Source organism: Macrobrachium nipponense, chromosome 23, assembly GCF_015104395.2.
Source record: "Macrobrachium nipponense isolate FS-2020 chromosome 23, ASM1510439v2, whole genome shotgun sequence".
NCBI classification, from domain to species: Eukaryota; Metazoa; Arthropoda; class Malacostraca; order Decapoda; family Palaemonidae; genus Macrobrachium; species Macrobrachium nipponense.
Window position 1 is genome coordinate 82,942,517 of NC_061090.1, and position 14,365 is coordinate 82,956,881.

At 37.6% G+C, this 14,365-nt stretch overlaps 1 protein-coding gene across 4 annotated transcripts in view; it reads right to left on the reverse strand.

The window, feature by feature from the left end:
- LOC135202283 (sodium/potassium-transporting ATPase subunit beta-1-like) overlaps positions 1–14,365 on the reverse strand; it is a 151,904-nt gene that overhangs the window by 110,108 nt on the left and 27,431 nt on the right. For all 4 annotated transcript variants that reach the window (XR_010311708.1, XM_064231608.1, XM_064231593.1 and 1 more), the window contains exon 5: positions 14,093–14,191. Coding sequence is in view for 3 of the 4 variants with exons in the window: in XM_064231608.1 (XP_064087678.1) it covers positions 14,093–14,191 (99 nt within the window). In the remaining variant the exon portion in view is untranslated. The remainder of the gene's footprint in view (positions 1–14,092; positions 14,192–14,365) is intronic.

The window sequence follows — 14,365 nt, forward strand, 5'->3', positions numbered from 1 at the left end:
CTTTGTTTAAAACATAGGGGTGTATTTTTCTATGCATGTGAACTGTGCTTAGATAAGCATATCTGGCTTAGAGACAGAGCGGCCACAATTTTACGGGCTCAGCACTTTCTACTTACCGCGCAGAGAGGCGCGTTGCATTGTGGGTACTGCATACCTCGAGGGAGGGCATTGCGAGATGGGTACTAGAGTATACCTCAAGGGGGTCCTCAGACACTGTTCAAGGGGAGATGGGGGTACTACTGGTCTGCCTCGGGCTGTTCTGCCGCTTGACTGAGGGGTTGTTCTCATGGGGGGGAGAAATTTTCTTTTCTCAGTGTGGGTGAACTCCCCCTTTTCCTTTTTTTTTCTTTGCGTTGGGGTATGACATTGGATGCTAAGATATCAGCTGATTGATTAGTTGATGAAGTGAAATGCCCGTAGAGTCTTTTTTTTAGAAAAGATATTTTTTTCTCTCTTGGACGAAGAGAAAAGGAAATAAAAAGAGAATTGAAATGCATTGTATGGGTGTATGTTTTCCTTGTGCTTTCGAAGAGACAAATATATTGGGGAGACAGATTATTGTTATTTTTTTTATTGTGTTGGAGAGATTATTTTGAAAATGTGCCGAATGGTGTTGCCCGGTGCCGTGAATGGTGTATGCTGGAGAAATTGTATGTCATGAGGTTCAGCAATACTGTTGTAAGCTATTTTGAATTTCACCCTTACTTGAGATCTTTGCAAGAGAATTATTGCTGTGGAGAGTTATCTCAAGTATAACAATTATTAATAATAATAATGTGTCACAGGAGGGTTGCTTAAGTATAATTATCATTACGGGAGAATTGTTTTAAGAGAGATTTGAGATATTTCATGGGAGATTATTTAATAATTATTACAGATAATTATTCATGGATAATTATTACAAGGAATTAATGAGAGAAGTCTTGTGTTAATTAATTGTTGAGTTTTTGTAGCTTAGGAGAATATTTCAGTGATTCACGGGGATGAGTTTTGATGAATCTGACTGAATCTTGGTGAGTTGTGTTGAAACTTGCTGAACTTTTGCTGAATTTTGTGCTGAATTTTTGGAGGATGGACAAGCATTAACATTGGTGATATTTTTTGTACTGATACTGATGATTTTGATGATAGCAATTTTTTGGTGATTTTGTGATAATGATATTTCTGATACTGATTTTTTTTATACTAATACGTGGGTGCCGTAATGCTATCAAGGGAGGTAAAATCTTTTTTGAATATTGGGAGGAACTAACAACACATTATTTTAGTTTTTTTTTTCCTTTTTTTTATGAGTTCAGCAGATAATTGCTTGACATCTAGTGAGTTACGGGAGATAGTGAACAAGGCCGTTGATTTTTCTTTTCTCCTTTTTTGGAAATTAGCCATCGCTGACACAAGTTTTCTTTACCAAGAGTGAATTTGAATTTATTTTTTCTCTCCAGTTAGTGTGAATATTTTTTAATATCTCAGTTCATGACTTAGAGTCATTGTTCGAGAAAGTGTTTGTGTTTTAGCTATTTGATGCTATAGAGAAATATATGGGAGAATTTTTTGCACGTTTTGAATGCATACATAATGGCACTACATTTTTTCTCTGGATATTTGTGTTCCAGAAATTGTGAGTTTTCTTGCACAATACCTTTGTTGTATTTGTGACAACTTTGTGAGAGATAGGAAACTTGGTTAAGTTTTCTAGTGGCTTATGTCGTAGTGCATATGGAGAAGTCTTGGCTAAGACACTTTGAATTTGGAGTTCTGTTATAATGAGTTGTGGCACATTAGTGATTTTTTCTAGAATTTTCTAGACAGTTTTATTTGCCGAGTTTTTGCCCTTTTTTAGCAATTATGCTAAATGGAGAGAGTTTTTATAGTTTTTGACTATAACATTGAGTTATTCTCTGGAGAATTGGAGAGATAATTAGAGGTATATATTATTTTGGAGTTATAATTTGAGATATAATATATTGGAGATGTATTTTTGGCCATTTTTGATATTTGCCAATAATGTGATGAGAGCTATGTTTAGTTCAATTATTTTGCAGCCATCTTTGTTGCAAATGGAGACACATTTTTGAGGAGATTATGGGGCAATATTTGTGAGTGTGTGAGTTAGTTGCCTTGAGAGCACATTTTTTGGAGATATATTTTTTGGAGCCTTGTTTTGTTCCACATGGAGTTATTGGGGAAATAGAGGTAAATATTTTGTATTTGCCAAAATAGAGGTGATTATTCTCTATTCTTGGAGTGGTGTTTTTTTTACTGACATGTGGCTATTGGAGAAATAAGAGAGAAATATAAGGGGGTTGGTTATTAACCAAATGGAGGAAATATTTTTATAACCGGAGTGGTGTTATTATTAATATGGTGAAATATATGGAGTTGGAATTAATCTTGGGCGGGTGACCCTCTTTTTTTGGTTATGGGAGTTTTTTTCGAGTCAAGAGAAGATTTCTGTGGTTCTCTTTTTTGATTTCGTGACTATTTAGAGGCGAATGGCATTACTGCATTACGAGTCCTATGGAGATGTGTGCATTTTTTATGTTCACAAGTGTGTTATTTTTGGAGAAATATAATTTGGGTAAAGTCATGGTGAGAGAATAAGTCTTTGAGACAAATTTTTGAGAACATTAGTCATATCCTGGAGTTAATTCTGTGAAATGTGTCTGTTAGACGTTTTTCTAGAGAATCATGAGTTTCCAAACTTGTGTGTCTGACTAGACAATTTTTATGCTACTGTTAGAGCATACGTCCGCAGGCGATTTTTCTGCTGACAAGCGATGTGATGAGCCGTGTGCTGACTTTTTTCCTCTGATGACGATTGATCAGAATTTTTGCAATATCTGGAAATGTTGACAATAGCATTTCACGAAAGCGCATGGGTAAGAGTTTGCTTTCTGGCAAATTCCGGGGCTTTACATGGAGCATTTCTTGGGGAAAACGCGGGAGTTATGCATATTATACATGTATTATGTATTTTGTGATTGGGGAAATCTTCTTGTGATTATCCTTTTTTTTTATTATTTTTCTTCCTTTTCCTATGAGAGATATAATTTGGGGATTGAGTTTAAATAGCATTTCTTTTTGGATGGGAGATGTGATTTTTCTGGTGTTGTTACTTACGTAAAAGGGAGTTTGACATTAAGTCTCATTGTGATTAATTATTGAGCAGTAAAGGGGTTTTTGCTGTTAAACATTAAGATTTTTTTCTGATTTTGTGGGTTGCTGTAATATCAGAGCTTGAGAGAACATTTTTGGGTCTGGGGGTGTTACGAGATTCTTTTTTTTCCTTGGGTTCGTTATGATTTTTTCTTTTTTTTTTACTTGTGAGCACATTCGAGTTTGAAATGTGAGTACAGAATTCCGTGGAGTTGCTGTGATTTCTGAGTTGTGTGTGTGCTGATGTGTGAGTTTGGAGAATTGAGTTGGAGAACTTGATGTTTTTTTTTTTCTTTGAGAGTTGCGATAATGACTTATGATTTAGTAGTCATATTAAAGGGAGTTAATTGGGAGACGTTCAGTTAGTATTTCTGACTTTTTGAGATCATTGTTTGATAGAAGTAGTATGTCTGGGTTAATTTTCTTGGATTGACCAAACACTTGACTGACATACTAACACCAAAAAGTCGTTTCCCGACTCCAGCAAGACGTCCACCAGCCGTGAAGAGAGTACTGCTGCCGTGTTGTCCAGGGTGATTACAAGAATTTCCATGATGGTGATCAAGAGAATTCTACAGCGTGTCTTTTGGGGATCTGCAGAAGCCGTGAGAAGTCTTCTACAATGAGGGAGGCATTCCGTCTTCCTACAGCCTGCTATAGCCTGTTGCTGTCTGTTCAGCTACTTGCAGACAAGCAAAGAGGGATATTCAAGAATCCTAATGCAGAAAATATGAGAGAAAATGCGCCTAGTGTTATTTGTAGATATAAGAGTAACAGACTTTATTTTATAATGCCAGAGACATGCAGTTTTTACTTGTATTTTATTTTAAGCTGGCCAGTGTTTTGTGTTATGAGCTATTTTGCTAGGCGGGGGCTAGCATATGGGGTGGCCGAGCATCTGTAAGGCCTAAGGTTTTTGATTAATAATGTATTGTCCATGTGTTCCCTTTGACCTATGGAATGTGGAGAACAGTGCAGAGATAACGACCCGAGAGTAGCTGACAATGAGATTCTAGGGGTGGCGTGAGATAAAAGTGCTTAGTTCGACAAGTCAGTGCACGACAGTTTTATGAACTCTTCTCAAAGTGCCTTTGTGAAACTGGATGCAGCTAGAACCGCGAGGCGCTATCGAACTGTGTGTTCGTATGTGCGTGTGCGCCTCTTTCTGTTAAAAGTGTGTCATACCCAAGCCTATGGGAGATTTTGACAGAGGGTCTTCAAGTCACAGGCAAAGAATGCCGTGGCGTTCACCGGGGAGTTTTTGTGACATAGTGTTTAAGTGTCCGGTTGCTTGGGTAAGTGTTGAGGTGCTTTAGCCAAAGAGTGGCTTATTATCTGTTTGACATTTTTGTGATGATATCCAATATTTAACCTCTGTCTGTTAAACTTGTGTGTGTACTTACCGGGATGTGTTCTGTATCTTTGAAACAGACGATTCTGGTACTTCTGGAATGCAGGGGGACAAAGAATTCCCAGAGGGGTGTAGACTTTTTGGGTGACTAGACAATGTACTGTTTCGGGGGTTTTTGGGTTGGTCTGTAAGACTGGATTACTTGATTGATTGATTTATTTATTCGTTGTTAATAAACGTTAATGTTATGACGCAACTCTCTCATTTTCATTACCTGTTAGAATGGAGAGAGGTGTCGGTGCTAGAGAGAGAGGAGACCTGTTGAGGAGAGAGGAGAGCGGGGGCGAGAGCGAGAGAGCGAGAGAGAGAGGGGGAGAGAGAGATTGAGAGAAGGAGGAGGGAATTTGGGCCGAGAGAGAGAGAGAGAGAGAGAGAGAAAGGCTGTGAGTAATGCGGTGTGTTGGTTTGCCTTCCGCTCGTGTCTCACGCTTACCCAATGAATAATGGGGGAGGGGGGGAATCCCCCCATTAACATATCTACATATTTTGTAGCTTACATCCTTTTCCTTCTTTCAAGTTTTTTGCATATTTTTGGATGCAGATTGCTGCATTCATCCTCATAGCCATCTAAGTATGCACATTTGCCATAAATCTCATAATTGTGACATACCTTGGGATGCCTATAGTGACATCTGTCACCAAATCTGCAATTCCCTTTTTTTCAAAAGGGTGCAAACTGTGTCTTTTTCTTTTTTTTTTTCTTGCTCTTTCCCATCGGTATGAAGAGCCGGGTACAGCCTCTTTGGGATTTTATTTTGTGTTGTCATGTCGTAATTTATTTCATTGTATGTATGCTGCTGTATTGCCTCATATGTAGAATCTATGAGAGTCTCTGTATCCATACTCTTGTCCTGTTCTTTGTTTTCATTATTTTTTTTATCACTTGTCTTATTTTCTCCTTTTTTGTTTTCCTCCTCTTCCTCATCCTGTACTATCTGCACATTAAGTCTTGATTTAATAACATTATTTATCCATGTTAGACATGTTCAGCAAAATATTCTTGTTTCCTTATTTTTATTTTGCTGGATTTCTGCACATTAAGTATGAATAGGTACGTGGCAGGCATAGCATTCTGATCAGGTGTTGTGGATTTACATTGCTATACCACACCTTACATAGATTACATGCTTTAGGGATTATTTTCCTATTGCATCAATCAGTATATTTACTAGATTCACCTTACTCATTTTCTTTGTTGGAATGTGTTGATTGATGTAAATTTTCTTTATGAGTCTCTTGATCATTTGAATTTTATTTGATACTCCTTCAATTATTTTCATGATATTTTCTGCAGACTTGCTCTGGTTTTAAGGACCATATCTTTCCAATATGTCTATGAATATTTTTGCATATTTTTGGTTAGGGTTGTTATTGACCTCATAGATAAGCCTTGCTTGCTAAGTCATCATATTAGATATCTGCAAGGCAAGCAAGATTCCGCCATTTCTTACCACTGTTGCTGCTAAACACTGCCATTATGTTAAAATTTTTAATAATTCACTCGAAAAAACAACTTAGTAGACGCTTTCTCGTGCTATTCTGACACTAATCTAATCACAGACAGTTCGCAAACACTTCTCATTATAGTTTTTCTAGTTGTATGTTATATGCGTGACATCGGGTTGATTATTAAGACCATGAACAATTATGTCTCACCAAATGCAACACAAGGAATTGGTGGCAACAGGCATCAGTCAATAAGGAACATTAGGGGAGAAGGTGGAAGCTACCGGACCTGCTTTACCCCTGCTAAGCATTATCATACCATTAGGGAGAAGGTGGAAGCTACCGGACCTGCTTTACCCCTGCTAAGCATTATCATACCAGTCTCCTTCTAGGAAAGAATGAGGGGTGGCTTGAGGTGGTGGGCAGTATATGTTAAGACCGAAGGTTAGTTAGTTATGAAAAATACAAATTGATTTAAAATTTGTCAGTTTTTCATACATGAGACAAACGTTGGTCTTAACATAAGGATGACTTACTTTTGGAGGGAGGATAAGAAAGTCTTAGAACCAATTGGATGTTCAGACCACCTGGGCTTACTTCCTAACCATAGGAAGAACTTAAGAGTCATAAGCCTCTGATCTATTGAGCATAAGTTACTGAACAGCCAGACATCTGGGCTAATAGACTATGAAATACACATCTACATTGTGCCTTGATGATGGTAAAGAACTGTTGGAGACCACAAAACTACGTTAGCCACCAATTTTGTTTGTGCCATTTCCCCTCTCCAATTGTAAGATAGAGGAATGGGACTTGCTTCTTTAAAGAATTTGTATAATGTAGGACCAACATATAAAATTTTATAGAATGGAAGTTCGAGCTCACCTGCATCTAGCCAGTTTCAGTATATGATGGAATTATTCTCTCTACTGCTTGCCAGCAGAGAAGAAAAAGAGAGAAAGGAAGAAGACCAAGAGGAAAAAGAACACCAATCATCTCATTCAAACTGTTCTGCCAGGGGCACTGGTTGAGTACACAACTTGTTGAACAGCCACCATCGGACTCAAGGAAAAAGTGTCCAAGGACCTTTGGGCAACGTCCTGCAGATAGAAGGGCAAGATCTTCTTGAAAGTGATGGAAGGGACTAGACTTGTAACATCATGTGCCCTTGCATGCACTATATCGGCATCTGAATGTGAAGCAGAGCTGTATCCCTCCTCAGAAGCATCCATAGCTTCACCATGGGTCTTCATGTTAGAAACCCCATGTAAAATTTTGAACCCAAACACCAACCTTTGGATGCCTCAAAGTCTGCAACCTTATGAATCCAGATAAACAAGGGATTACTCACTTTTGCTACAAAAAAAAGGGGGGGGCCAATGAAGCTTTAAATCCAGAGAGAAGTAAGGGGAGGTGCATCCCTACTAAACAAGTGGTGGAAGAAGTGGAAGTCATGACTTCAAAATGTGTTTGTGGTTCCCAATATCAGGTCTGGTCAGTTGTTTTGTGGGAACAATCGAACTCTGATTTGTTTCCTTTGGTTCAGTTGTTTTACCTGTTAGCCAGTTTTGTTTTTATTTAAAGGTGAGTTGACGTCTGTTCTGTCTCGGCCTGTCTCGGCCTAACAGTTTCAGTCAGTATCAGTCAGTAGAAGGAGTCAGTAGCTGGAGTCAGTAATCCAGCAACTGTGGAGTCAGTCAGTATGGAAGTAGCTTGTGGACCTTCTACTAAGACGTCAGTAGTGAGCGGCAACGGGTATGGTTTAGCTGTTGGCCTTGACAGGAGGTGGATGTCTTCCTCGTTGGTTTGGGCAGTTTCATCCCCGGCGGCAGCAGCAAGTGGCCATCTTGACGACATAACCAAGTTCGTCTGTTGTTGTGACCCCATCATCATGGAGTGGGATTTCGTCCAAGTTCGTCTGTGTTCATAGCGTGTGGGTGTTTCAATGACTGGACCATGATTATCTGTGCAACCTCGTTATGGAGTGTGACCTCATCCATGTTCTGAATCATTGTGTTTAGGCAGTTAACCTGGGTTGTTAATTTCAACCATTTTTGCAGCAGTTGTTTCGGTAGCTTGCCTGTTTTTACCACAGTTTGGTTATGCTCTTGTTATGTTTAACTTTGTACGTTGGCCCTGATGTTTTGTGTGTATTGCCCTGCTGTGGCTGTTTCTTTCGTTGGGCATTAACGTAATTATTGTGACAAAGCCCTCACTTTAGTATCTGTAATTGTTAAACTATTGGACAGGTTGGTTTTGCACTGTTAGCAATTAAGGTTTTTTATAAGGTAATTTTGTATTACTTTGTTATTTATCACTCCATTGATTTGGCTGTTTTTCAAGTATTTAGGATAAGTTGTCTTTGCTTTTGATTCAATTTAGTATTCACTATATTGTAATTTATTTTGCTGCTTATGATATTTGTGACTTGATTTAGTAGTTACCAACTCCTCAAATTTTTGGGTATTTGATATGATGCATTTTTGTTATAAATTTAAACTTACTGACTCATTGTATATATGTAAACTAAGATTTGTGAATATTAAACTAACACATTAAGGTCATGTTTTGCTCCGTCCTCCTTTGTCTGCTTCAATTACTGCCAGATTATTCTCAGTCCTAAAATTTTTTTAAGAACCTGTAGAACCCAAAAAGGGCCCATAATACCAAAGCTAATGGTGGTTGATACCCCATCATCAACGTGTGCTACAATTTCTGCATTATTTTCTGTATACATATAAAGATAATATTTACACAATCTTTGCTATTAAGACCACTCTATTCATTAGTCTTTTATTCACTCAGTCAATTTTTGTAACATCTATCATGGTTTCATTTTCGACTTATATGCCTCTCCCACTCCATCTTATGTCATTGCCACGTTACCACAATTTATTTTTCTCTACCTAGAGCAGTTACCTAGTTCTTGCTCCTTTGCATCTTAGCCCGTGTACACAACACATGCACATATGTTTTTTACTATTATTTCCACCACTACCCTACTCTTTTTCACCATTATCCCAACGTGGTGTTCATTTTCCCCGTATATCCATTATATATGTGGAACCTCGATTTTCGTACATAAACTGTTCTAGAACCTCCCACGAAGTCCGAAACGTACAAAAATCGAAACAATAATACCCATAAGGAATAATGTAAATACAATTAATGCATTCCAGACCCCCAAAAAACTCTTTTTTAAACACATTTTATAGGGAATAAACACAGTTTTACATACAGAGAACAATGAGAAATAAATATAAATGAATAATGAAACAAATAATGAACATTTAACATCACTCTTACCTTTGTGGAAGACTCTTGTTACCAAATGGAAGATGGAGAGAAGGGGAGGAGGAGGAAGAGGGGGGAGGAGAAGGTATTTTTATGGAAGGGGAATCCCCCTCCAGAAGGATTTCAGGTATCAAGGACCTATCTGGGGTTGCTTCTCTTCGTTTTTTACTGCCATCTCTTTCAAATTTGCCTAGTGTGTGTATAGATATCAAATACCATTACGATTGCATTGTATACAGATTACATGCACACATGTATATTATTAATTCAGAGAATTACGTTTACCTTATCATTTACTTTGCATCATTTACATTATCATTTACTTTGCACTCTACTTATTGTAAGGCCACTTGTTTCATTACGCATCGAGGCAACATTGCTATTATATGCTTCCCGCCATATATACAACGCATTAATCAGTTCCTGTCCTGTGGTCACTGAGGAGAGAAGCGCGGAACTTCCTTCCGCCTTCACATCGCTTTAGCTGCCAATGTATGGAATTTTAAGAACCTACAGTTTCATTTCTTCATCTTTCGTTCCATTCATTACATGGACGTATGTGGCAGGGTTACAATCCACAATAACAGAGTACAACACAGTATTGTCATTAAAGATGTTGGAGACATGCATTGCATCTTTGTTGGGATGATAATTTTCCACAATCTTTTACATCACTCCACTTTGTAAAAATGTCCTTAATCACTGAAGTAGGTACATTATGTATGCCCATTTACTTTCTGAATTTTTCAAATCAGCCTCTGCTGGCCTTACATTCTCTTAACAAGACATTTTCTTACAGTGATCAGCATGCAACACCCTCTAACACTTTCTTAAATTCTATTGTGTTTCTCGCCATTTTTACAGAGGGGCTGGCACTTGGAACTTTCTTTGGCGCCCAAGGAACCAGAGAAAAAAGAACAAACCTGGATCCAAATTCCTGGGGCTCCCGAGACACTATATTTGAGGACAGCGTCCCAGTTCCCACTCCAGAAGGAGCAGGTGAGCCATTTTACAGCCTTAAGTGACTTACAAGATTATAAGTCAACAACATTTGCCATTTTACAGCCTTAAGGGACCTACAAGATTATAGTAAACATCATTTGCCATTTTACAGCCTTAAGGGACCTACAAGATTATATGTCAACATCATTTGCCATTTTACAGCCTTAAGTGACTTACAAGATTATAGTAAACATCATTTGCCATTTTACAGCCTTAAGGGACCTACAAGATTATAGTAAACATCATTTGCCATTTTACAGCCTTAAGGGACCTACAAGATTATATGTCAACATCATTTGCCATTTTACAGCCTTAAGTGACTTACAAGATTATACGTCGACAACATTTGCCATTTTACAGCCTTAAGGGACCTACAAGATTATATGTCAACAACATTTGCCATTTTACAGCCTTAAGGGACCTACAAGATTATACGTCGACAACATTTGCCATTTTACAGCCTTAAGTGACTTACAAGATTATACGTCGACAACATTTGCCATTTTACAGCCTTAAGGGATCTACAAGATTATATGTCAACAACATTTGCCATTTTACAGCCTTAAGGGACCTACAAGATTATACGTCGACAACATTTGCCATTTTACAGCCTTAAGTGACCTACAAGATTATACGTCGACAACATTTACCATTTTACAGCCTTAAGTGACCTACAAGATTATACGTCGACAACATTTGCCATTTTACAGCCTTAAGGGACCTACAAGATTATAGCCATGTGTCATGTGAATAGCTCAAACGAAATGGCCTCCTGAACAAAATGTTAAAATCACCATAGAATTATAACCCTGACAAACCAGCCATGCCATTTTGAATGCGCACAAATATCGGCATGACTTATGCCTAGTGGTGGCATATACATGTGAGAGTTCTGAGTCCTATTTGATGTAATGGCTTATCAATATTATACCTATTTGCCTTAATATCATCAGAAAGCCGACAGGAATTAGTTTTGATAAGTTATATAGTTTTGTATAATATTATGACTACATGATAAGTCTTATTTTGTCGTCGATTCTTCATTAATGGCTACACATATTTTTTTCTGTCGGCGGGACTATGTGAGACTTGAAAACTATCTTACCTAAATCTGAGAAGTGTACACAGAAGATATATTGGTATTAGATTAGACTACATGATAAGTCTTTATTTTGTCGTCGATTCCTTCATTATGGCTACACATATTTTTTACTGTCGCGGGACTTGTTAGACTTGAAAACTATCTTACCTAAATCTGAGAAGTGTACACAGAAGATATATTGGTATTAGATTAGACTCTAGTTGCTTTGATGAAGAAAGAAAGACGTAAAGGAATAACCAAGTGATGTGATGCATCCTGAATTTTGTATCAACCCCATATATCAATATCAATGCAAGTACGACATTGTATGTATGAGTTCAGGTTGAGGGGTAAATTGGTATTGGAAGTGTCTCGATTTCTGTGGCTAGAAAATCCAAGTCAGTGACTCCTTGAGATGCCTATTCTTTTATGGGAACCATTAGATAAGTAATGAGGAATAAATTCGTTTGTTTAATAGGCATAGGCATTGTTTTGGGGTTTTGTAACCTTTTCCCAACACAAAAGAGTAATTTCTGCACAAAATATAGCTAATATGTTTGTAACATTAAATTTTGTCTACCAGGGGTCATGGGGACTCATGAGGTTCAAGACTATTATACAATTGATGGTTATCTGGAAATTTGACTTCAGGAGGAAGGTCAAGAAATCATTGTCTATGATGATGTCTCCAATCAAGAGATTAGGAGTAATATATCTCGTACTTCTGGATAGTATTTAACTCAACGAGGACTCATGGCAAGATTGACTGAAACAAGTTCAGTAGTCATTCAACTAAATTAAAAATCCATAGGTCTATTTTGATTTGTAATTCTACTAAAACTCTAAATTGATTTTTTGGATTTAATCAAAGATGCCATAAATAAAAATCCAATTTGAATTACCGTTTTTGTTTCGAAAGTAAAAAATATTACAAGTATAATGGATGAAGAAAAAATGCAGCAAATTGCTTAACAATAGACTAGAGAGCAAACAAGAAAACATTGCTGAAAATGTATTTTCTGGTTTAGACTTGGGTTATTCATGAGTCTGTCACCTTTTTGATTCAAGTTCCTCCAGAAGGTAGGTAAAACAAAACTGCCTGACTTTCTGAACAAAAACTTTTACGTAGAGATAGAGGAAGCTCTACTGGCAGGTATTAGCAATATGTGATCCGCATTTGTTATTTATGCAATTATACCATGCCAAATCATTTATAAGATCTTTCCAAGACATTCAACTTATAATTACAAAACCAAAATATTAACCAAACTAATAGATATAATACATACATATCATATACTACAGGACAGTCGCAAAGAGCTTCATAAGAAAATGTTCCCACACTAATCCACTCACTTCTTTCTTCCTCGGTCATGGAAAAAGGTCAAAATCTGTATTAACAGCATCACAAAAGCCACAGAAATACTAAGAAGGAAAACATGTGGCTTTGCAAAGAGCAGAATCAGCCAGATATTAGTTAGGGGTACAAGATCCACGTAAAAAGTGATTAATTGATGAATACAAGACGAGAGAAGGAGACATAACAGCTACTTGCAGATGTTCAAGACAGCGGTGGAAAGCGGCTGTTGCAGTCCCTGCCAGCTACGAATGCGAAAACTGCTACTGACCAAATTCATAATTCATGGTGCCGAGTTTCGGTTAATGGCACCGATAACCAGTTAATGGTGCCTCTGTTAGGTATGTTATGGTGCCATAACTCTATTGTCGACGCTATAGTAACTGAAACTCGGCCCATTTGGCACCATCAATCGCTAATCTTATGTCACTGGACAAGCGGCATAAAACCGGTTAACCATTAACCGAGTCCACCAGTAACCAGAAACTGCCTCTACAGTATATTTTGTTACAAATAAGGGAAAAAAGCTAGCTACGTACTTGCCTTTTGCATCAAGTTTTCGATTTAAATTTTGCTGGTTGTTGTTTATATGCACATTTAGTGATTATGATTATGCATTATTTACAAGATAGGGGGATTAAGAGCATTGAGTTCCCATTTTACGCCTGTTGAGTTTTATTGGCCCTTATCCAACAGGGGCTTGGCTCCATTAATCCTGATAATTGAAGGATTACTTTGAATCTTATACCATATATGATAATGTCTGCATTTATAAATCAAAATGGAAGTGCCAACACAAACAAATCAAAATTATAATACTGTAAAAGCTTCACATGTGCAACAACTCTTGTACAGGCAGTCCCTGGTTATCGGTAATCCGAATTTTCCGGGTCTTGTCTAGCAACAATGATAGGATTTTCAGTGCCGATATGTGCCAATCTCTGGTTAACAGTGGCGCCAATAACTGGGGATCAGTGCTATTACTGCTGATTTTCGGCTATCAGCGATTTTCCATTACCGTCACGCCATCAAAAATGGATCCCCCTCCCTCCGACCAATAACTAGGGACTGCCTCTATTCAGACCAGATTCATAATCATTCAAAGCTTATCTTGGGCAATATAATGAATAACTAACTACAATAAAATCTTATTCCCTGCCGCGCCTGCATTATTCAAAATACAGTTTGAGTTTACTAATGTAACATGGTAAGTATGCATAGCCTTTTCTGATGAAAAATAGAAGTGAGCATGCAATATAAATTAACTAAAGCTATGATTGGCTGAAAGTTAGTCAAAACAAAAGAGTGAAAACCTTTGAGGCACAAAAACAAGAGTAATACTTACGTTCAATAGTCTTATTATAAACTTTCACATATTCTTCATAGGTAGATGGGTCAGCTGGGTCAAAGCATATCTTCTTTTGGGGGAGAACTGCCTGAAAACCTGTCAAAAAACATTTAATTAACATTATTTGTGGTCGGTAATGAAGTACACACTAATCTGATCAATCAGGGATGAGGTCGTGTCATTTCTTCTACAGCAAATTTCCATTACTGTATTACATTACAGGTGGCTTATCCATTATGGTATGCTGTGGTGGCCGTGTTTTAACCAATG